At 36.8% G+C, this 25,978-nt stretch overlaps 1 protein-coding gene across 1 annotated transcript; it reads left to right on the top strand.

The window, feature by feature from the left end:
- Positions 1-23,998: 23,998 nt before the first annotated feature.
- On the top strand, positions 23,999-25,156 carry LOC121415404 (galanin receptor 2b-like). The gene has a single exon (XM_041608603.1). It carries the CDS (start codon positions 23,999-24,001, stop codon positions 25,154-25,156), a length of 1,158 nt encoding a protein of 385 aa, XP_041464537.1.
- Positions 25,157-25,978: the final 822 nt, after the last annotated feature.

A 25,978-nucleotide genomic window follows, 5' to 3' on the forward strand; every position in this document is an offset into this window, starting at 1 on the left:
ACGACGTAAATAATTACGTAGTGTAGCAATTCGAATTACTACACGACGTAAATAATTACGTAGTGTAGTAATTCGAATTACTACACGACGCAATTCCGAATTACTTCCCAACGATTTAATGTCATGACGTTAAATGAATTAGTGTCGCTACATCAAATAATTAAGGTCGTGTAGTAATTCGAATTACTACACTACGTAATTATTTACGTCGTGTAGTAAATTGAATTACGACACGACGTATATCCGTGTTTTTGACGGTCTCCTGCTTCCATAGAACAGCAAGTTATAGTCTTTGCGTGGAGGCACACTTGTTGATCAAAGTTCCAGTCAGGGTCTGTGCCTGCAGACTAGACAGGCACCAAATGGAAAATGGTCAGGTTATGCTTTATAAGAAGAAGTGAGAACAGAAGAAAAAACGTTTGCCTGTTCGAACATGAATAGTTGTTTTTTTTTTTATTAAAGGAAAGTCCCTTTAAATGCATCATCACCCATGAGCCCCACCCCCTCCCACCCCCACCCCCTTTTACACTGGGAGTGTCATCCTCTCTCTCAGCCCCTGTCCTTTTCGCTCTATGGTCTTTTCACCTCTAACCTAAAAGAAACATTGAAAAGGTTTATCTCACAAGGTCGTGTAAGGTTTAATATGAAATTAATTCAATAAGAAAGAACAGAAATTGAATTGGGTCAGAAAACATATACAGATGTGATTTTAATTGTATCAACAGTCCAATAGACCCCGCAATAGACCTCATTCCCTCGCTGTGATGTCCATTTCATTCCATGCAACACTAGATGGCATTAGGGATACCTGCAGGGTATTTTGATGGGGGCGCGCGGGGTATACACGACCTCTCTCTCTATTTCATTACTGGAGTAGTATGAAGTTAATACCCAACCAATATAGCCTTAGCGGAAACACTCGCCTTTTGTCCCTTCGTCCGTCGATCTTCCCTCTTCTTCCTCCTGGTTTCTAGGCTTTTTTTTAATCACTACTTGAAAAAAGGCGGACACCCCCTGTAGTAGCATTGTCTCTACTGGATGCATGCGCTTATTCGGGGGCGCTAGGGTTCCGGGTCCCCAGGTAAGTGAAATAGGGGAAGAAAAGAGTGGGAAAGAAAAGGGAAGAAAAAAAGGAGGGAAAGAAGAAGAAAAGGAAGGAAACAGGGGGACAAAAAGAGAGAAGGAAAAAAAGAAGGGGGAAGGGGCCGAAAAATTGATGTTCAACCTAGGTGCGCCAAATTGATGTCCGACCTACGGGGCGCCGAATTGATTTCCGACCTAGGGGGCGCTGACTTGATTTCCGACCTATAGAGGGAGCCGAATTGATGTTTTACGGGGCGCTGAATTGGTGTTCGACTTAAGGAGTCCCAAATTGATGTTCGTCTTAGGGGCGCCGAACTGATGTTCAACCTAGTTGCCAATGCATATTCGACCTTTGGGGCGCCAATTTGATGTTTGACCGCTCGCATTATTGATTACTAAAAGTGCTTACAGATTCTTCAATTTCGAGGTCAGAATATCAACATTTTTCAGCTCGCGTTTCTCGCTCCCATCTATTGTTTAGACATACATGAAATACGTATACCCATCTTGTTCACGGTTGCAAAAAGTGCTAGAATGTCTGATCGGGAAATAGATGAAAATACCCCCCCCCCCCCCATATAGGCGAATGTTGGATCCGCGCCTGGTAAAGAAATTACAGCTCCTGCACACATAATTTTAGTAGGACCTACCACTCTTATGAGAAGTTAAACTAAATTGAAACCCCAAAGTGTTTAAATTGCTTTCTGGTCGCATTTACTCTTTTCAAAAAGTGGTATTACAACATACTCATGGATATTTTTTTCATGAACACATTAATAAAAAGTCTTCGCGGATTGCCTTTTTAACGTGATGGAATAAGATAATTCAACATGCATTTAAAGCACCTATATATGATTGCCTGGCGGGGGAGTGCCATTTACCGAAAAGTTCAGTTATATACCGTGTTTACACTCAATCGGCTTTTGCATCGGCTCTCGGTTCTGAACCTAAAGCCGATCAAGTGTAAACACGGTAATTGTGTGCCAAAATTAGATCCGGGGCCCCCGGAGTGCAAAATCCTGGATACGCATGATGAAATAATTAAAATGAATATACTGAAGATACAATATGAAATATTGGCGTAAGTTATTTATCAATGAACTTTTGCATCGATGTTTGGTTTCGTTGATTAAAATGTTGGTTTAATCGATGTTTGGTTTCGTTGATTAAAATGTTGGTTTAATCATTTTGCTAGTTAGGGATAAAACCCTCTCACGTCCCTGGTTTGACTCAAAATATAACATTTTATTAAGATTATCCTTCAAAATTGAAGTACTATAACAACAAGTACCGATCGTTTGTGTGTGCATTAAAGTCGAATATGTAATAAGATAAAGAAAAATATACAATCAAAGAAACGTTTTATTTTACACAATTTGATAATATATTGAAAAATCATTAGATCTTATATATTTAATAAAATTCATCGTCATAATCACGACACATATTTATCATTATCGTCATCATAATTATAACGGTCACTATACTTTTCTAATTATTGAAATATCAAAATGACAAACCAATAGTGAACCCTTGCCAAAGATTTACACAGGTTTTAATTGATGTTAACTAAATCTTTGGGGGTTTGACATCCTTTGTTATTTTTTTAATGAAAACAAGATAGCCTATTACAAGTTTGGCCGTGAGTTAAGTGATAAAAATATGCTATTCTTCCTTTCATTACGACCAAAACCTGCAACCTTTAGGCCGATTTGACCTCACCTGAAAAGAATTAACCAAAAGAATATTTCTTTCAAGAGATTTCCTGTTGTTGATGTGAAAAAAATCCATCAGTGTACTTTCGTAAGGTTCTTCAAAAGAAGATGGAAGTCTAACTGTCCATTAAGAGCTATATTTGTTTTCATAGGTGAATAATCAAATTAATAAAAAGCTGAGAAATAAGACGTGGGTAAATAACCCCGGAGATATCAGAATACATCTCTATTTAACCTCGAGATTGAATAAAGATATTTTGCAGGGTTGGATTTATATACATAAACGAAAAAATATACTGGATAAATTGAACTCTTAAGGACGTGAAATCAAGAATAAAAGCTTAATCATAAGAAATCATCACGAAGCCCGCTAAAAGGATTTTTCAAAGAGCGTATATTTTAAAGGTGATGGGGGGAACCTTGGATCTGACAAAAATGAAATGTTGTTGTCAAAGGAATATGTCATCTTCCCTTGGCGTTACATAATCATGATAATGGCTACAATTTTGCAAATGTCTATGGACCGGATGGCTTCGGTTTTGACGAGTGAACAAAGCCAACCACTCGATTGATTATCAGATATTCATATTTTATCAGCCCCCCCCCCCCCCACCGAGATTCATTATAAAAGGATTATCTGACATTGGAAGCATGTGCTTTTAATAAGAAAAATAAAGAAAGAAGTCCCTTCTTCTTTCAAGTTCTTCGTAGATTTTTTTATCAATAAGTTTTTATTCAATATTGTGTATGAAAAGAGGCTAGGATATATCTGCCTCCTCACTGGGTAACGAAACAAACACGCACCATATCTCTTAAAATAAAGCTTTCATGAGAATGGAAAATTGTTTGATTAGTGCTCTTTGGATCGTCTTCCATTCAACAGACGCATTTTTTCTAGCATGTTTTATTGTCTACATTCTATGCAAGGAAGATGACTTGTAATCAATACTGATGAATCATGCCTCGAGCAAGTGGAACGGCACTTTTCGTAGTTATATTTACAATTATCACACTGGCGGATCCAGGGTGGGGGGGGCACAGCAGGCCAGTGCCCCTCCCCCTTGAGAAGCAAAATTTGTAATGTAAAAATGCCATTTAAACAGAGTGTGTCCCCTCTTTTGAAAGTGAGGAACTTTTTTTCTTGTCAAATTGTTTCGGGTACGAAACATCCTTAATTTTTGGTTTAAAACCTTTTCTTCTTTTTTTTTGCTTGTCAAATTTTTCTTCCGAAAAATGTGCCCCCTCTTTTGGAAAATCCTGGATCTGCCCCTGAATTATCAGTTGGCCAGGCCAGGCTTTCCCTTGGACACCCTTCATCATGTTCATTCAGTATTACGTGCCTTTCAGTAAGGCCGTAATGAGCGAAACAAAATAGGGGGTCAGATATGGCGGATATGGAATAAGAATTTTAAAAAGATGCGAGCGAGCACAGAAAAATGACTGCTTAGAAACAAATTACTTTTTTCTCCTTTATTCTTGGTTTTGAAACTTTTGGGGGCCATTCCACCCTACCGCCCCCCCCCCCCCCATCTGTACGCGAATGCACTGCTCCTCCCTACTCAATAAACATTACAAAGACGCAGAGGTATTGCGAGGGCCAAATCTGTTAAAGCCTAATATCTTTTCATTGCAATATTACTTAAAATTCGACCCAAATTTTTCCGATTTAAAAGTAGGATATATACAAAACATGCGTGAGATTCAGTTCGCTTATTTCACCCACTCACCCACACCCACCCGCGAACACATACAATTTTCTCGATCTCAATCATCGCATGTTGCACGTATTCAGGTATTGCGCTCAATGCGTGCAACATGCGATAATTTTCATTGTGTCTGTATTACAATTTATTTGCAAAAAATTACAATATTTTGGAGGTAGCAACTCAGTATATGCAGATCTTGTGACGAGTGCACCGTGACATCGAGACAATTCATGGTAAATCTTATCCGTACAAAGTTCATTTCATAACAAGGGAAAAAACAAAAACGAATTCAAAACAGGGCAACATTATATACATTATACAAATGAAACAGTGAATGAATCGTCAAACCAATCAACCCACAACTGAACTACATGTAAGCAAATTACTCAGTTTATATACTGGATGTAAGTTGTTGTTTTTTTTTCTTAAGTTTTGTCTTAAAGTAATTCAAGGATGGTGCATTCCTGATGTCTTTAGATAAATTATTCCACTTTTTCGGACCTTTAAAACGAATATTATGTTAATAAGAACACGACTTGTGTCTTGGCAAACGAATTCATGAAAAGGAGCGTGTGTTGTGTTTATATAACATATGTTTCCAATGATTCCAAGTATTCATATGAGTCTTTAAAAAAATCTTGCAATCAAGGGAGAGAGAGGATTCCAATTAACTAACGTATGAAAGCACTAAATACAGTTAATGCTCATAATTATTGGTCACTCAAGTATATGTGAAGTGTGATATGCAGGTACACTGTAAAAACTGTGGTGTTAAAGCTGACACCAATTGGTGTTAATAGAGGACCACACCCTGAGGTGTTAAAATTACACCCTAAAGATTGAACATAACACCAAAGAGTGTAAATGTAACAACCAAAGGTGTTGTAATAACACATATAGGTGTAAAACTAACACCACCAATTCAACACCGGTGTAAAATAACTGGTATGGTCCTCTATGTACACCGGTTAACACACAGTTTTTGCTGTGTAGCATTAAAATTTTATCAGTCAGACACAGAGCACGGGAATTACTTAGTAAGTCAGTGACCTGCCTTTGTTCAATAAACTGCTAAATTTCAAGTGCACCCCCCCCCCCCATTGAAAAAAAAATCAAAATTATTGACCCTTTACTGTGCAGCCATAATAAAGGTTTCAATTAGCAGCAACGCGAATAATTTGCAATGGGATTGATCCGGGATTTTATCAAAATGGGGTACAAAATGGTGTCTTTTGTTGAATTCGTTTTACTACAAGAATGGTAATCACTCCTAAAACGATCGGACAAACATAATTATCGTCAATTCCAACGAGGACTGCATGTCACTCGGTAAATATTTCAATGCTTTTCCATTTGGCGTGTGTTAGCATTTTTTAGAGTTTCTTTCTGAGAACTTACTGAACTGATATCGCATAAATGAGCGATGATTGTTTTCCCTGTCATTAGATTGTTCTTTCCCTATCAGCACGATCGAAGAAAGTTAAGATACTAGTACTGTAGTAATTCTGGTTCTAAACAAACGAACAGTATTTGCTGAATCAATTAAAATCAATCTGCTTGTCACATGTTACATTTTCCTTTTGTATAGCTTTTGCTTCATTGTCGTCTAAAGCATTTCAGCTCCACCCCCTGCCCTTGCATATATCTTCCTCCACCTCCCCTCCCAACTTGTCACATATGAGGAAGATTATTGTTTGCTTCAGATGTTGGTACTGATCTTAAAAAAATAGGAGTAATGCCTAAAATTTGTTAACAAATTATAATTTCCTCCTATAAAAAAAGCCTCTGAATTTACTAACACCAGTTTGGTTTTGACATAACACCAGATAGGTGTCTACACAACACCAATTAATATTAAAACAGCATCGGTTTGATTCCAAACTAGTGTCGTTTCAAAACTTCTCTGGTGTAAACATAAAGGGATTCCAATTATGATTCCAAAATTCTTGGAGCACAAAACACAGATTTTCTGTCTTGGTAATCATGAAAGAATCATTGGTATTCTATATTTCCATTTAAGTCCATTAAAGATATAAATAAAATTCTAGTTTTCATTTTTCAGTTGAACATCAACGTTAGTAAAAGCCACTTTTCGGTCGAGTGGAATGTAAATAAGGCTATAAAATGAAATCCTTGGTAAAAACGGTTCTTTGAAATCCCTCAAGTGTCGCAGATGGTTATATTAATATCTAACTCTGGTCACGCTCTTACTTTTGCAACTTTACATCAGCATGCATTGATGTTGAAGCGCGGGTATACCATTAAGTAGTGGGGCGGATGCCCCCCCCCCCCGCGCCATTAAAGGACAAGTCCAGCCCAACAAAAACCTGATTTGAATAAAAAGAGAAAAATTCAACAAGCATAACACTGAAAATTTCATCAAAATCGGATGTAAAATAAGAAAGTTATGGCATTTTAAAGTTTGAACGAGCCAGTTACATCCAAATGAGAGAGTTGATGACATCACTCACTCACTATTTCTTTTGTATTTTATTATATGAAATATTTTCATTTTCTCGTCATTGTCATGTGAAATGAAGTTTCATTCCTCCCTGAACACGTGGAATTCCATTATTTTAACATTTTGTGCTTCAGGCAAGGAGGTCCTAATCGTCAAATTCGTAAAAATGGAAATATTGTATAATTCAAACAATAAAAAACAAAAGAAATAGTGAGTGAGTGACATCATCGACTCTCTCATTTGGATGTAACTGGCTCGTTCATATAACTATTTTGTTGAAAATAAGCGAAACTTTGAAATGTCATAACTTTCTTATTTTAAATCCAATTTTGATGAAATTTTCAGCATTGTGCTTGTCTGATTTTTCTCTATTGATTCAAATCAACATTTTCCTGAGGTGGACTTGTCCTTTAATTTTTTTTGTGATTGTTTTTGTTTATTATATCATTTCATCACATCTCCTTTTTTAGCAAAATGCAATACTACCGTAGTTTGATTGATGAGAATCCGAGGAGTCCTTATGGAAAATGATTGACAGATTCATCCATTCTACTCTGGAAATATTGGTTCGGAATAAAATCATTTTGAGGAAATACCAATCCCGTCTTACATCTTGATATAATCTTGGAAAATCCATGATCTAATCCACGTATCATACCGCATAGTGGTCAGTTATAATACAGGCCTAGTAATCTATAAAAAAAAAATCACGGATGGCGTCGGTCATCTTAATTGGGGGGGGGGTAATGCGAAGAAAAGCAAAAATTGGGACATTTTAATCGTAAGACGATCTAAACGGCCAAGGGCAACAATCTTCATCTTCCTTTCTTCTTCATTTGTCTTCGTCTAGCTCTTCTTTTTCACCACGTTTTCATTTTTTGAATAAAATAGGGGCGCTTGCCCATATCACCCCCTCCCCCGTAGTGCCAGATCCCATCCCTATCAACTAAACCATAATATATCTAAAATGGTCATGATTTAAATCACACAACGCACGACGTTCAATATAAATCTAAAATGCCCATTACTGCCGTAATTTGAATGACAATCATCTAAAAATAAGGATTATCGCCCCCCCCCCCCTCTTCCTGTGCCGCCGCCCAGTCTATAAAAATATAACTATTGAAGATATAAGACTATATACAGTCGAGATTTACCTCACATGTCACGCCTTCAGGCATGTCACGATGTTTGATATAAATTTGATATTCAAAGTGTCCATTATTGTCGTTTATTTTGACAGTAGTAATCCATTCAAAAGGGGCCTTAATCCATGGGAATCTTGGAAGATTTGAATTTTCGCGCATAATGAAGTGGAACTGCGAGCAGAACTAATACAGTATAATATAGGGGCAATTACTTTGAACTCGCTGCATTCAAAGTTCCGATAAAAGCGTTTGTTCGTGGTATATAGATTATAACCAGCTCGTTCTATTTCTGCTGTGTTAATGTTCTTCATACAAGCCTTCCATGTATAAATACAGTGTACAAAATAACGTACTTTGAAATCGCTGCATTCAAAATATAAACGTCTGTTGTAAATAAACATGATAAAGGAAGAATTGTGTAGAAATAAGCTCAGTTTGTTCTATTCTGCCGTTTTTAAGTGTTCTGGTTGCTTTTAAAGTATTTTTTTAATTCCTTAAATTTTGCATTTTTAGAGTGGTTCCATTTTCTATAGAGCACATTATAATAATGTTACAGCAAGAATGGGAAAAAGCAACGTGCACAAAACATAATTATATTTATGTTTATACAAGTTCAATGATAGAAGCCAACGAATGTGTCCTCAATGGCTGTGGATTAATTTAAATAAGTAATGGGGTTTTTGTACAAGGGCCTTTTTCTTACCATGAAAAAAGGTAATCATTATCTCCAAGATATTTTTTGTTATACTATTACCACTTAGAAAATCATTTTAAAGAATGTAAATGATATTGCCATGGTTTAAAGTGATTGGTTAACATTGGTTTGACTTTTAAAAAATCTGAGCTAGAAGGTCACACTTTTCACCTGTGTCTGTGATATGTTATAAAAATTAAGCCCAGAAAAAATTGTGTTCGAAAAACATTATTTAGTGCTTCAAAAATTGAAATATAAAGTGACCGGAAACACCATCTTAATTTCATCCTATACACTTATGTGTACTATTTAGGTGTCTATAAGACGCCTATGTACAAAATCGGGGTTTGCCTTGTAGTTTTAGCTTTTCATTCTCAATAATGGTTGTTTTCAGGGTTTATTAGTTCAAATACATGCACTTGTACACATGTTTCATATTGGTTTGAGAACTTTTTAAATCGGCTGCTCACAAAGTTAAATAATACCTTTAACGTTTCTTGTGAATGGGGGGTACTAGGCTGTATTTGAAGAGCTCACTTGCAAAAGGGGTTAGGTCCATTTTTCATCAAATTTGATTTTTTTTTTATGTCTCAATGAATAGATTTTTAGTAGCTTTATAAGATGATACCAAAGTAAAGTTGAAATTCCTATTAAAAAGTGAACTAAAATGGCAAAGAAATATCACTTTTTTTCAAAAGGGGTCAGGTCCATTTCAGTTTATTTGCAAAAGGGGTTAGGTCCACACAGAATTTTTTGGGAAAAGAATATCTGTAAAAATATGAAGACAGGTAGATTTCTTTTATACCCAATTTCATGTTCTCATGGTAGGGTATCAAAAATTCAGTTTCGTATAAGAATATTGCAATATGGGAGAATTTAACCCTAATACTCCCGGGGGGGCCATAATGCCCCCCCCCCTCGACAATTTTCGCGATATATCTGCGGCATAAAATTTTTTGACCTCGCCGCTCACTGACTTTTTACTTTCAAGTCTCGCACAATTTTGAGACCAAATTTGTGACGTCCGTGTACACGGTTACGACATTACTCAACATTATAATGTATAAGTGCATGTCAGACCCAGAATTGATCATAAGCGTGATTTCATGTATACAAATCCAATGCAAATTGTGTATTAAGCCAAAATTCATAAATGCATCATTATTTCTAATTAATTAAACTTAATTAATTTTGTCTTGTTTATGATCAGAATTAAGTCCGGAACGATTTCCATTAACAAAAAGTGAAAAAACAAAGAAATATATAAGAAATTAAAAAACACTAAAATACATAAGAAATCGTTCTTGATACCAGAATTTTTTATTCACAATTGTTAGGATTGCTATAAAGAATATTTTCACCAAAAATAGCATTCTAGGAGCTCTATTTAGTGAATCAGAGCAAAAAGTATGATTTCATGAATAAATTAGCATATTTTATTCATATAAAATAAAAATATATGAATTTAGTGAAATTTACCAATGCGACTGCGTAGAGTACGTCATTCTCTACTATCATCCAAATTTTCATTGTGATAGCGCAAATCCGCGGCTGAGATCTCAAGGGGGGCCATGATGCCCCCCCCCCCCCCGGGAATGACAAGAGTCAAAATACTCCGGGAGATTTAGGGTTAAAAGAAATATTTTCTTGGAGTGGACCCAACCCCTTTTGCAACAAAACTCTTCTGAAGAACTCATTTGTCAAAAAGGGTTAGGTCCATTTTTCATAAATTTTATTGTTTTCTGTCTCTAAACCTCTAAGTTTTTAGTCACTCTGATGATACCAAAGAAAATTTGAAATTCAAATGAAAACGTGAATGAAAGTGGCAAAGAAAAATCACTTTCTAATCAAAAGAGATTGAATTCATTTCAGTTTGCTTGCAAAAGAGGTTAGGTCCACAATGATAATTTTTAAAAAATATATAGAGAGAAAAAAAAATTGAAGACAGGTAGATTTATTTTATACCCAATTTTATGTTCTCATGATAGGGTAGTACATCATGACAATTTAGTTTCTCATAAGAATATTGCAATAAGGGAGAATAAAAAACGTGTTTTTTCTTGGAATGGTCCAAAGTGGACCTAACCCCTTTTGCAACTAAACTATTTATACATGGCTAAGGGTTATAGAGGTTTGATTGATGTATTTTCTTGTTCATTGATTATTCGTTTATTCATTTCTTCAACTATTCATTTACGTATATATTGATTCATTCACTCACTCACTCACTCATCTATCATTAGTTTAATAATTTATGCATCTATAATCATGAATGTATAAGTTTATTCATTTCATTTTATATGCTGCAGGGTTTACCAAGGCGCATATAGTGGCGTACCTTGGGTTACGGCCGGGGGGGGGCACGATTGCGAGTCACTTATTGATGCTTGCATCAGGCTGAATCAAATAATGAAAGATCGAAGCACCAGGAGAAATATTTTATATACACGAATATTTGAAAACGTAAAATTTTATGCGCCATTTAATTCTCTTGAACATGAATTATGTATCTTATTATGCTGAAATTTGGAGGAAACGACAAACGAAAATGAAATGATAAAGTCTGATGATCATTGATCGAAAAACCGTTGATTTATTTTTAATGAGGTGTCCAGAGGATGTTTTATTTTTGTGTATGTGTTTTCGTGCGGTGTCTATTATCATGATAATACTTTCAATATTCAATGTATTTATTTGATAAAATAGAAAAGGAAGTATTATTGACTCTTAAGAGAGACGTGTTTCCCGGAACACTGTTACCAGCAGCATGAGAATGGTCGAAGAAATAAAATAGAAAGTGTTGATCAAAATCACCCAGAATAATGTGGACCTTAGACTGGGCCTGGGAGTTTATAATGATTTACTTTACTTATATACATTTTAGGTGCAATAGTAACATGATTAATGTGTAATAATTCCCAATCTATAAGCTATGAATATAGAGTCTGCAGCGTCGTTTAAAGGGATGGTCCGGCCTGAAAATATTTATATCTAGATAAATAGAGTAAAATTCACAGAACAAAAGGCTAAAAGTTTCATCAAAATTAACAAAAAACGAAGTTATTGAATTTTAAAGTTTATCAATATTTTGCGAAAACAGTTATATGCACATCCTCATGAATATTCAATAGGTGGGCTTTTCTTATGTTATTACATGCAATCATAAATGTTTCATTTTTCATTCATGTGAAAATGATGTGTCTCCATTATGATGAAATAAGTTACGTCAATCAATAACTAATTTTCTTAATCAGTTGTCAATCCCATTGTATTAGTCTTGGTAGAAAAGTTTTGAATAAACCTAATTTCATATAATAAAATACAAAAGAACAAGCGGACAGGCGCACCGGAACACTTTCAGTTTTTTTTTTTTTTTTTTTTTTTGGGGGGGGCAAATTCCCGAAGGGGGCACAATATTTTTGTGGGACCCCCCACGGTAAGGACTTTGTGTAAAAATGGAGTATAAAAGTTGCGTTTCTAAGAGCATTCAAAAAATATATCTCTTGAGAATTAAACATAGAATTCACTACGAAAGACTATCCTCGTAATTTATGAGAACCTATGAAATCTACGCGCAAAAACGATCGCTTCGGAATGTGGTTTTCATGTCTGATCAATTAAATTACGTATTACGCTAGATAAAAATTACATTTTTCATGCAATATCCTTTCAGAATCATATATTTATGTACATTTACATACACGGACGACGCGAGAGAGCACAATCATCATAAGTTTCAAATAATTCCTTTCAGAACAAGAAGTGTATTAAACAGAAGAAGTGTAACAACAGAAACAAAAGAAATTTTAATGAATGTCTTTTCAAATTCAAAGTGTCATACTGTTCCGACGTGATAGATGTCGATAAGCACTTAAATCCCCATTCTATGCAATTCATTTCTGACATCAGCATTGGAGATAGTCCCTGATTATCCATGCATGGGCAAATACGTTTCATATTTTGTAACTGGAGGAAAAAGAAATATGACAAGCTTAATTGTCTAACGATTTAAAAACTTTTCTAAAAATCATTAAAGTTATAAACATAACTCGATTTATGTGTTTCCTTTTGCATATTTTGTATGTCTGGGAAGCACTTTTGGATGACTCCTTCAAAATCTTCTTTTTTCTTTACATATTTTTCTGGGGGAAATGAGACCATAACTAGGAAATGATGAATATCAAATTCCAGGAAATATTCATTTGTAAATAATCGTGAACTGATTAACAAACTACCGCAATTCATAATGTACATTATGTAACATTATTTAGAAGAAAACAATTACATTCTATTAGCGGATGTGGTTGACGGTACACCATGTGGAGTTTTCGAAAAAGTGAAGAGAGGAAGAAGTGAAAGTGATAGGGAAGTGGACAGTCGATATAGGAGTAATTTTTGTTAAGTAGTCCTGAAAAAGACAATAAAGCAGAAAAGGTTGAAGAGCTAGCATAGTCTCATTTATCCAACTACTCAAGCCTCTTTTACCTTTTCTGTTTTACAGTCATTTTCAGAACTACACAAATTTTCAAGAAATATTACTCTAGGACCTACTCTCAATCTTCCAATTTCTCGCCAATAGATTTTACTTCAGAAGAAGTAAAATTGATAGGCGAGAAATTGGAAGATTGAGAGTACAGTGAGAGTAGAGTAGGTCCTAGAGTAATGACGACCTCAAGATGTTATGGTTTCTGGGCTTGACAGCTATGACATAGATTCCCTATGTGGCTCGAGTATAAACTAGCGTTCACGCGCGTTAGTGATTTCGGGTCCGATCTGAGCGTTTCTGGGCGACCGCGCGTATGTTAGCCGACAAAGCCAGCATGCATTGATTAACTTTCAATTTGCCATTCGGTTTTAGTCTGAAATGTATTCATTAAAAGGTTAAACGATATCACACTGTAATAAGATGGAAAAGGGGCTTATCAAAGGTATGTTTCAAAGAGGGACATGTTCGTCAAAAGACGTGAGGCTTACTATGATATGTAATTGCCCCGTCAGAGGCGAAATTGTTTCATTTTTGACAATGGAAATGACAATTTTTAGGCAGAAAAGTGGCTTCATAGTTTACTTTTGTCCTTAAATAATCTATCATTTTTCTACTTTTTTTTTTGGGGGGGGGGCAAGTGCCCCCCCCCCCACGCTTCCGGCGCCCTTGCAAGTGGAGACATGACATCATCAGCCCACCTAATGAATATTCATAAAGACATGCCTAGAACTGTTTCACCGGAATGATGCAAATCTTTAAAATTCAATAACTTTGTTATCCGAATTTGTTCAAATTTTCAGCATTTTGCTGTATGAATTTTACTCTATTTATCGAGATATAAATGTTTCTAGCCTGGACCATCCATTTAAACATGCGCGTGTAAGCTCCCCGATGAGTACATGGATAATGTTTCGCATTTACTACGGAGACACTCTCTACAACGCATCGATTCCTTTGAAAATGCAAATAAAATCATAATGGAGAGCTGAGAGGCATTTTTCGAAAGTTGGTGGACTGGGACGACAGTGCAGATCATCGGAAGATTTGCACCGGACGAACAATTGCGAAAGAGTCGTTGTCCAGCGTCAAGAGATTCCGATGATGTCCCGGTCCACCAACTTTCGACAATCTCAATCTGATGACGAATATTATTGTTATCATTGTTAGCATTAATCCTATTGTTGCTGTTGCGGCGACACATTTCGGTGCTCTGCCTTGGTGAATCATTTTCCTATATTCTTTTGTTTGATTCTTGTCTTGATTTCCCTTTTCAAGCCTTATTTGAGACATATTTTTCTTGAGTTACTGTTTGAATGTAGTATATATGTATGTATACTTGTATATACTGTATTGAAAGAAATAAATGAGAGTATTTTCATTCTCCCCTCAAATCAATGCCACTTCATTATTGTTTTTATTATTTTCATTTTTAGTAGTATAGTAGTAGTAGTAGTAGTAGTAGGTAGTAGTAGTAGTATTAGTAGTAGTGGTAGCAGTATAGTAGTGGTAGCAGTAGTAGAAGTAATAGTAGTAGTAGTAGTAGTAGTAGTCATGGTAGTAGTAGTAGCAGTAGTAGTAGTAGTAGTAGTAGTAGTAGTAGTAGTAGTAGTAGTAGTAGTAGTAGTAGTGCTACTACTATTGTTCAGTGTTGTAGTGCCTTGATGCTCGGCCTTGGCCTTAAGGCGCCTTAAGGCCTATTTTTTCAAAGCCTTGGCCTTGAACATTCAGGCCTTGGCCTTGAGAGGGCCTTGGCCTTGGCCTTGAGGATTTTGAGCCTTGAAATTTCAAGGCATTTTCAAGGCATTTTCAAGGCTTTTTCAAGGCATTTTGTATTTTGTACTTTCATTTGTTTTATACAAGTAATTATAAATGTTTCAATTGTTCTGTACATGTACATCTAATGACACTAAATACTACCAGTCAGCAGCAGCAGAAGCAGTATGTGTACTTAGCAGTGCCATCAATTGCAATTATCATCACATAATTATGTAACAAAGAGAAGTGATGAAAATTGATATTATTTATTGGTAATATGACGTAATCATGACTAATAAGGATAATGACAATATCAATAATAATGATAATAATTACGATTAGGATTATAGTCAGTGGCGTAACTACAGGGGGGCATGGGGGCACGTGCCCCCCCCCCATCGGCTGACTAAAAAAAAGGAGGAAAAGAGGGAGAAAGGAAGAGAAACGTAGTGGGAAAGAAGACAATGTTCATTATAATGTTATAATTATGTTATGTTACATTACATAAGAAACATTTTTTTCATATAAATGAAACATAATTTGCTCAGGGCATATGTCTTCATTGTTCCTGGTGCTCCCATTGTCTGTTTACCGAGATATATAATCCTGTTATACTAAAACCTCCCGTTTTCAAGTCAATATACTGTACACCAAACTACCAAATATATTTCCTCGCACTTCGAGTTATTCTTTTACATGTACAAAAGTATGCTTCTTTTTCATGAATACTTTAAGTGATTGTCCCATTTTAAGGTCTTAATATAAAACATTTCCTGTCCGTGCTTACGTTCGCAGTAGTGGATTGGTGAAAGATGTCTGCTCTCCATCAATTCCTAGAATGAGTCCTTAAAATGTTCCTTTTTCTGTTTTCTGATCTGAATATCAAAAATTTTCAGCTCGCGCTTCGCGCTCGCATCATTTGGTTAGTGAACTAAGTAAGTCCTTCTTGAATTCCTACAAACAAGCCTTAAAATGCCCCTCTTCAGGTCTGAATTTCCTAAATTTTCAGCTCGCGCTTCACGCTCGCAAGATTTGATTAGTGAGATGGGTATGTTAATTGTTAATCATGATTACAAGTGCTTTATGTGCATGTTTAGATGTAATTCTAACAAAATCAGCAAGCGCTTATTGGCACTCCCATTAGATGACTATGGTGAGATGTGTATAATCTTAATAGATAAAAGATTCCTAAAATATAGTCCTTAAAATCTTCCTGTTTGGGGTCAATATTTACAAAAATTTCAGTTCGCGCTTCGCGCTCGCATTATTTAACGAGACAGGTACGTATCATGATTACAAAAGATTGATTGTAATGTCCCTTTTTAGGTTTGAATATCAAAAATTTTAAGCTCGCGCTTCGCGCTCGCATTATTTGACTAGTGAGATACATGTCCGTTTATTGGCACTGTCCTTATAAAAATATCTCTATTAGTTCAGTATACCTGGCAACTGGGAGCGCTTTGCGCGCTCACTAGGCATTTCCAAGTTTTTGCTGGTGCCCCCCAATGCCGTGACCCACGGTACACCACTGATTATAGTGATTTTATGACAGGAATAACTCTGACAGATCTGACTGCAATTTTGACAACAATTTTCAATTTTTTCATACTCTAAAAATAGCTTACTCTGAAGAATGATAACAAGGTTGATTTCTATTCCATTAGGTTTTCCTTCTATTATTTTCTTTGACCAACAAGAATGTTTTAAGTCTTAATGATATTCTGAAAAGATTCGGTAAACTTGAACACAAACTTCAATTTCGTCACTTCCAAATGGGCTATGGCATCAATGGCATGATGAGCCAAGCATGGCATTCAGAGCAAAATTTTAGGTTTCAAAATCAACAAATTTTGGATTGTGCTTGCATATATTATTGTTAAGTAAGGTTCGCATTCAATTTACACAAAAAAATGCTTAGAATGTCTAGTTTTTAGATCGGAATATTACAAATTTTTGAGCTCGCGCTTTGCGCTCGCATTTTTTTGATTGGTGAGTTATGTATCCAATTTATGAGTCACTAAATGCAGTCCAGAACAGCTTCCTTTTCTGGTCACTAAAAATTTCTGCTTGTGTTTTGTGCTCGCGTTAATTTGTTTAGTAAGATGCACACCTTTTTCATGATTACAAAAACAGCTCAAAATATTTAAATTTCATTTCTTATTACAACATCTCGCAAGGATGCCCTTTTAACAGTGATTGGCACCATTAAATTGACCCAAAATCGAGTTTTACAACTTCAAAATTGATTTTTTTTTTCAAAACCACTTGCTCGCTATGCTTTCTATAGCGGGAAATTAAAGCCTAAATCAAAATATCTGTCTTATCAATTAGAAATCACTTAAAAAAGCTTTGCTGAACTGCACCAAAATTCTCATTTTGACTTATACTGTAAGTGCATTTTTGGCTTTGACCTCCCCCCCAAAAAAATACATTCTGCCTCCCCTGTCCCAGGTAGAGGAGAAAGACATGTTGAGAATGGGCATGCCATGATCAGATCACCTTGGTAATAATAATTATTGCAAAACATGAATCGCCTAGAACAATAATGAATTGTACAAATGTAACTATATGTTTATTTTGATTTCATGTCTAAATCTACATGATCTATCATAAAATTATTTTCGTTTTAAATGTACAAGGGTAAAAAATTTTGCTCACTCACACCTTTTATACATTTGGTCCTGTGTGTCATGTATGCCGCCTAAGCATTGTTGTCTTTTTTCCATATATTGTACAATTGAAATGCCTTGGCCTTGGCCTTGAGGTTTTCAGGCCTTGGCCTTGGCCTTGGGCTTCCATGCCTTGGCCTCAGCCTTGGTTATTGAAGCCTTGGCCTTGGGTATTAAAGCCTTGGCCTTGGCCTTAGCCTTGGAGGTTTGAGCCTTGACTACAACACTGCTATTGTTATTATTTATTTATGTTATTATTATTATTACTATTATTGAAAATTATTGTTATCAAAATTGATATTATTAAGATTATTATTATTGTTGTTATTATAATAATAGTAATTATTGTTATCATTATCACTACTACTACTACTACTGCTGCTGCTGCTGCTGCTACTACTATACTACTACTACTACTATTACTACTACTGCTACGGCTACGACCACGACCACGGCTACTTATACGGCTACTGCTATACTGCTGCTGCTGCTGCTACTGCTGCTACTACTACTACTACTACTACTACTACTACTACTATTACTACTACTTGTATTATGATAATGATATAGGTTGACAGAATCATATACACTGTAAAAAAAGTAATTATAAATAGCTAGATTAATGTTTCATGCTAGACAAAAAAGTGTTCATATCTGGCACTACCAGGTCACATCTAACCCGATTAACCCGATTTCTTGATTTTGTTAATGCTTTGAGAGGTTTTGGAAGGGATCAAGTCGAATGTTATTTTTTTTTTTCTCTCTCTCTCTCTCCTTTTTACCTCGAATGGAGTTAGTCCACAAATGAATAGACTCCCAAGGACGGTTTAGATTTATCATCTTACTCCTAATCCGTCTTTTATTTTCTCCTTCTCTTCCTTCACCACTTGAAACATGTAATTCAATTTCATATTCATTCTATTCTAGAAAGATCAGAACAACCCAGTCGAATGTATCATGACTTCGAAACGAACATGTCTTGATGCCGTAACGACATCATCCACATCGTTTGTTTCATCTTTTTACCATGCTTATTCATGACTTTCGCCTCATTCAGCATGTTCAGAGTCGATATAAGAAGTGCTTTTACTCTCGATCGGATGTATTCCCAAATTCGCAAATGCATTTAAAAAAACACACACACATTTCTGCTCCGGATCATGAGGATAATATATTTTATTTTGTTTTTTACTCGGATAAAACATTGCTAAGTTTAAGGTTGAAGCGTGTAGGGCTGCGTTTATGCGACCTCAACCCAGAATCATGATTGGAATCACGATTTGAATCATGATTCAAAACAGCAACATGAATCACGATCCGACAGAATCAGCGTTTATACGACCATCTTTCTAACGCTGTTTCACCCTGAATTCGGGCCGATCCAGTGCGCATCACAGTGCGCAGTTTGACCCAGGAAGTATAGGTCAACATTTTCGCGCGTGTTTCTAACTTCACGTCGGCTGCTAGATTTTTGCTGCCACCGGAGCTAACGCGCGATCGTTTGTGCAAGTGCAACTCGGCTTCCGAAAAATAAATCTTTTACTTCCAGAATTCCGTGTATTGTACCTCGTATTGTTTTTGTTAACTTGTATTCAATCTTGTCGGTTCATCAAAAATGGTGTTCGGTAGCCGTAGTACTGGGCACGAATTCTGTTAATTTTGTCTCGACAGGCGGTGCCACATCTCCGTTGAAATCCCTCCCTCGCAAGCGCCGCTGAAAGGGACTCGTAGATCGTCTTATATTTCCGTGAATCCCGGTAAGGGATGCTTGTGCTTCAGGCTGAGCCCAAAGCACAAGCAGAGCCCTGAGTTCGTCGTCAGTCCAATTTGTGCCTTTGGAACTTGAAGACATGATTGATGAAAACAGTGAAATCAGGGTGACCAGACGTCCCGTATTTCCCGGGATTGTCCCGTATTTCAGAATATTGAACAAAATGTAGTTAATACATTTTGAAAGTGACGAATTTTCATTAAATAACCAACAGCTGACGAAGCAGGGACAACAATTAAATCGATAACTGTAAACTTTTGCAAGTTCTGCGATGATTTCTTGCTAATACGTTGCAAACGAACTGGCCTCCTGCCTGTGTGTGGCAGGCTACTAGCTAGGCATGGAGGATCGAAGCAAATTCTCAATGGTGCAAACACCTCACATGATAAACAGTTTTTCCACCAAAATAATCACAAAATCGGCGGGAAATTCTTATAATTATACTATGGATTCTCAGTTTAATGATTTGGAGATGTAATCGGAGGAAAATGTTATTGACTTTTCATAGATCTAGTTGTTTCAGCTTTCGTTTTGAGTCTTGGTGTGCACGATGCCGCGATGTTTCATCTAATTTTTAAGTTTGACAATATGTTTCACTTTGAAATTTTATTCATTTCTAAAACATTTTATGTTTAAAATTTTAAAAATACATTTAAAAAAACACCAAATAAAGTTATGATTTTTATTAGATGATTGGATTTTTTGTTTACTTGAAGTTTGAACTTTTCCCTTTTCTTTATTTTATATATACCCTATCCTTTCTGCTTGCCCTTTTTTGTTCCATCTATCTTTATTTCCTATATCTTTCTTTCCTCGACATTTTCTTTTCTCTCTCTCTCTCTCTCTGTTCATTTTTCTTTCTTTCCTTCTCATCCAATATACTTTTTTATTTCCTTCATTCTTTCTTTCCTTATAATTACCTTGGCTTCCTTCTCTCTTCGTCTCCTGTTTCTTTTCGTTCTTTCTCTCCTTCCATTATTTTCTATTTTTTCGTTCTCTTCCCCTTCATTCTTCCCTTCCATTCTTTATTCCTTTCTTCATTTTTCCATTCTTATTCTTTTCCCTTATTTTTATTTTCTTTCTTTTGTTTCTTTCTTTCAAAGAATGAAGGAAACATGTTTATTTCCTTCATTCTTTCTTTCCTCCTTTTTCTCACCTTTCCCCCTTTAATTATCTCCTTTATTTTGCGAGACATTTATTAATCTTCCCTTCCTTCCTTTCTTTCTTTCTATATTCAAAGAATGACGGAAACCTTTTTTAACTCTTATTATTTCTTTCATCCTTTTATTCTAACTTTCTGTTATTTATTTTCCTTCCTTCCCAATCATCTCTTTTCTTTCTCTCCTTCATTCTTTCGTTCACCTTCCCTTCTAATTCTTTATATTTTTTTTCAAAAGTCTTATAATTATACTATGGATTCTCAGAAGCCCACACTTTGTGTGGGCTTCTTTGTTGATCTTCGTTTGTCAATTGTCCCGTATTTCATTTTGTGAAATCTGGTCACCCTGAGTGAAATATACAAATGACGCTACAGTACAACACCGGGGTACAATACACAGAATGATAATTCCTAAATGCACATGACAATTGGCATATACCGGTACTAGTACACTGGCAATCTGCTACACGAAAATTAACCTGCATGAAACACAGCGCGCGCCTTTGAGTCGAACCCGGAAGAAGCACGACACAATGACGTCATAGAATCATGATTCAAATCACGATATCGTTTATACGACCCTTTTCGTTCGTGATTCTACAGAAACGTCTTTCCAAACGCCCCTTTTTCCGTGTTTCATGTTTGTGATTTGAAAGACGTTTATTTCCACTTTCGACTAAACGCAATCGTGATTCTGCAGAATCGTGATTTGAATCATGATTCTAATCATGATTCTAGGGTAAAAAAGTGTCGAATAAACGCACCCTAAGTAATATTTCGGGAACATCCGGTCCGTGCATCCCCCGCCCCTCTCGACGTGAGGAGCATAAAAACTATCGGTTAGTGGGGAAAAAAAGTCATTTTTTCCTGACATGAATCACCATCAATCGGGAGTGAAGACCTTTTCACCTTTTTTTTTGCTTGGGCACTTTGCACGACAAATTCCAGTGGTGGCGCCACGTGTTTTGGAGGGTGAACGAAAGATGACGTCATGTTTTCTCATGTTCGCGATGATTGGGTATCATAATACTCGACGGCCCATGCGTCTTTTTTTTCTTTCTTCTTTCTCCCTTTTTCCCTCCACTTTTTTTTTCGTTCGCCTTAACTTTTTTTTTTCACAGCTTGACAAATAATGGGGCCGTCACCCCATCACCCCTCTCCTGTCCGCCTGGCTACATCCGGTGATGGTTTGTATTTAATCTTTCATGTTTTCATTGAACCTGATACCTGATATTCACCTTTCCTGTACCGGATATCGAAATCTGAAAACTATGGTTCCGATTTATTTTCATTAATGCAAGTCACACCTGCATACCGGTGAAACCGGCTCCAGGTCCAGGTCCCCGTCTTACAAAGAAATACGATTGATCCAATCAACCAGATCTATGGAAAGCCAACAACGTCATGATCAAAAAGGCACGTATGGTCAACGAATTTTCTCGATTGAATGTCCAGTCATAAATTTGTTGTTGTGTTGAAAATTCAGTATGCTTTTTTTTGTTAAAAAAGGACATTTTGCAAGTTTCCTAAGGAAAAAAATATGGCATTGATGGACTTCCATATACTTGAGGTTCATCAGATCGATCGTAGTTGTTTGTATAAGACAAGGTCCTGATTGACCACAGCTTCCACGCAGGATATTTCCAATGTTACCATCGGTCGGTTAGGAATTGGTTTCGTTGGTGTGACTTCAACATATTGGCCTCATTTTAGCGTGATAACAAATGGGTTATTCTTTATTTTCACCTCTTTTTTTGTAAGGTTTATTTGGATGATATACGGAAATGAAATGCAGCGAAACCCTGAGCTGTGTTGTTATGAATGTACTGTATATCGTTCTTTAATTATCAATTTCTAAGTGATCAGGAATTTCCTATTTAATCACAATAACCAGATAACAAAACCATGATCAGTAATGACCACGGGGTCGCTTGGGTGACATTGTCTCCCTATTTCCCTTACCTTACATTACGACACTCTAAATCTATTTTTCGTTGATTATACCAGATTACGTGTATTTAATAATTATGTGTGATACCATGCTTGGCGATTTCGTGAGATTTTTCGCCTCGGCCCGGGGCGGTGTTGGTGACGATACGCCCATCTCCCATAGATAAACAACTATATAACATTCAAAATGTCTAAGTTTGGATACATTAGAGATTGGCCTTGTAACGAACATTACCCCCAACATGCCCAATCATGACTTGTATTTCTTTTGATGTCTAAAACCATGAGATTTAAGAACTAAGAAAGAGCATGGTAGGCCCTATACGGTTGGCTTACTTTGCATGCTGAAAAATATAACACCCTATATACCAGCAATGTTACAAAGCATCAAGTAATTCTCGAGTTACGACTTTAAACGTTAACCTTCTCCTTATCTACCTATTTATAAAAAAAAATATGTTTATCTATCTATCTATCCATCCATATCCATCCATCGATCTATCTACCTACCTATACCTATCTATCTTTCCATCTATCTATTCATAATTTATTTATCTATCAAAGCTAGGTTCTATTTCTCTCACTCTCTCTCTCTCTCTCTCTATTAATCTACCTCCCCACCCCACCCCCCCCCCCTCTCTCTCTCTCCCTCTTCTCTATCTTCCAAATTTGCATGACTAAATCTGCAACCAGTCAAGCACAACCAGCATAATTATTATGTGAAGTAAAATGTCGCCTCCGCGTCAATGAGCGGTTGAACTTCTTACTTGACGTACCGTGTAAACAGTTGCCAACAAAAGGAACGGGTCATAGGAATGCATTTCGGGAAAGTCCTCTCCATAAAGTTTTCAGGAAATTACTTAGCTTTTTTTTCTCTCATTCTCCGAAGTCGTTTGGTTTAATCGATCATACCGGAACTCAACGTAATACACTGCAAGGTTGAATTTTACAGTATAAACATAGAACTGTTAAGGTATTGTCATAATCCCATTTATTCATTGTTTTTTGCGCAGGTTATTCGGGAATAATTATAGTCTGTTTCAACTTCGATTTTGAATTCGACCATCGTTGTTCAATCTGCCGACGCCTGATCTGTCTGTGATCGACAATACGCACGGAACGTTGGTTGATTGAACCAAAGCTGACATTCTGATAGTTTTATCGTCATTTGCCTGCGAGGAATCAAATTAAAGTCGACTGTTAAAATCTGAAGCTGAAGTGTAGCTGGAGTTTACTGAACGTGACCTTATTCTACCCCGTCATTTCCCGGGTAGTTCCCATGTATACTTGTTGAAAGAGAAAGAAAGCCGGAAAGTCAGCGTTTGGGGTTTGATTGTTCTTATAAAAACTGCAAAAAATTACTGGCTGGGCTCACTTTGAAGCAAGCTTGAATCATTAAACATGACTGATTTTATGAACCTGACAGAGAGCACGACATATTTCGGATTCGACGACGTCAGTGGAACAGATTACAATAACAGTAGTGATGAAGGAGGAGGAGGTGGTGGGGATGGGGATGGTGGTTATGGAGGTAAACCTATGATCTGGGTAATTCTTGAAGCCCTTATTGGCTTCCTTGGCGTTTTAGGAAATGGACTCGTACTTTTTGTTTTCTTCAAGGACAAGTCTCTTCGGAATCTCATCAACTCGTTCATTATCAATCAATCCATCATCGATTTCACCACGTCTTTTGTATTCTTGCTGATCTGTTTCCTGCCGAAGATTACGTTAGACCCAACCAGCTTGGCGAACCTCATCTTCTGTCAAATCTGGGCCTCTGAGTACGTCCTCTGGGCCCTTTTTATTTCATCGAGTCTCAATCTCGTCAGCATCACGCTCGACCGGTACTGTGCCATCATCTACCCGGCGAAATACCGCAGTTCTGCCAAGAAGCTAAAACGGCGGATCAAGTTGATTTCGGTAGTGACCTGGTCTTCCGGTTTCGTCCTCGACTGCTACTGGCCCGCCATCCATGTCATCCATCCTATCTATGGCTGCATTCCGGGTTGGCCCAACAAGATCATGCAGGGAGTAATCGGCGTGTTCATCTTTTTCATAACATATGCTGGCCCTCTGGGTGTGATGGGGTTCAGCTATATCCGCATCTTGTCCAAACTGCGGAAGCCAATCGGTCAACCTGCTCCGACAGTGTCTTCTAAATCCACAAATTCAAATACATGCGATAGAGCCATGCATCCACCGAAAAGGGGCAGGTCGGAGAGAAGCGAACGGGCCTCTCGTAATGTCATCAAGACGATGCTTACAGTTTCTCTTACCTACGCCATCTGCTGGGCTCCTATCGCCTTCAACTACTTGGTCTACAACCTCGGTGGGCCCTTGGACTTTCAGGGAATCTGGTACGCCGTAACGAAAATTTTTGTGTACGCTAACTTATGCGCGAATCCCTTCATCTACACGATGCAGTATCAACAGTTTCAAAAAGGATTCGAGAGGGCGTTCAAGGTGAAGATATTCAAAGGTTTGCCGGACAGTACTGATCCTACCAAGACGCAACCAAGTGTCGCTTCTGATGATCGTCAAGCTGATGTCTCTGTATAGACAAGAGGAATATTGTAAGTGCCCGAAGAACTGATGGTGTTTCCACCATTAACGAAGATAAAAAATACCTGGATCGGTATATAGAATGATTGTCAGACATTGCCATTTCAACCTTTAAAACGGTTAATTTCTTGCCTGAACTCCCCAGCAGATATAGTGCAAGTGTCTGTAAAAAAATTATGATAATTCGACCATGGACCACCTAAATCAGTTACTATATCTGGAAAGAATTGAAAAGACACTTAGTATATTCTGTCATGTCCATGATATAACGGTGCATTCTTCTGTGATGGATTCTTTCAGTATTTTCAGGTATATAGGGCCCTGGGAACAATTTTTGGACTGGGGGTGCTGATGTAAATTTGAAAAGAAAAGCACAAAAAAAGGTTTTCAGATCAAAACGGGAAATCAAATTGGCCAGAGACATTTGAAAAGCAAAAAGGGGGTTTCAATATAAAATGAAGGTCATTTTGGTTACGTTTCTACTATTTTATTTTTCTCCAGATGGGGGTGCTTTCTACGAAGAATAATACACACAGCACCCCCGCTTCCCATGGCCATGTGTTCAGGGTTGGTGCAACAGTAGTGGGTAGGTGGGCAACTTCCTCAGTCCTATGACGTACATGTATTTCAAAAGTGTTTTCTGAACTGAAAAAAATACCAGGAAAATATATGAAAGAAGAGTATAGAAGTGTTCGTATTACTATATTTATGTTTCACTGAAAAAAATGTGTTGTCTTGCTTCTCTCTCTTAAAAATGCAATACCAACTTTATTATTGGTTATGTCAGTCAAGGGGTATACCGAATTCAAAGATTTTTTT

This window comes from Lytechinus variegatus, chromosome 5 (assembly GCF_018143015.1).
Source record: "Lytechinus variegatus isolate NC3 chromosome 5, Lvar_3.0, whole genome shotgun sequence".
Lineage (NCBI taxonomy): Eukaryota > Metazoa > Echinodermata > Echinoidea > Temnopleuroida > Toxopneustidae > Lytechinus > Lytechinus variegatus.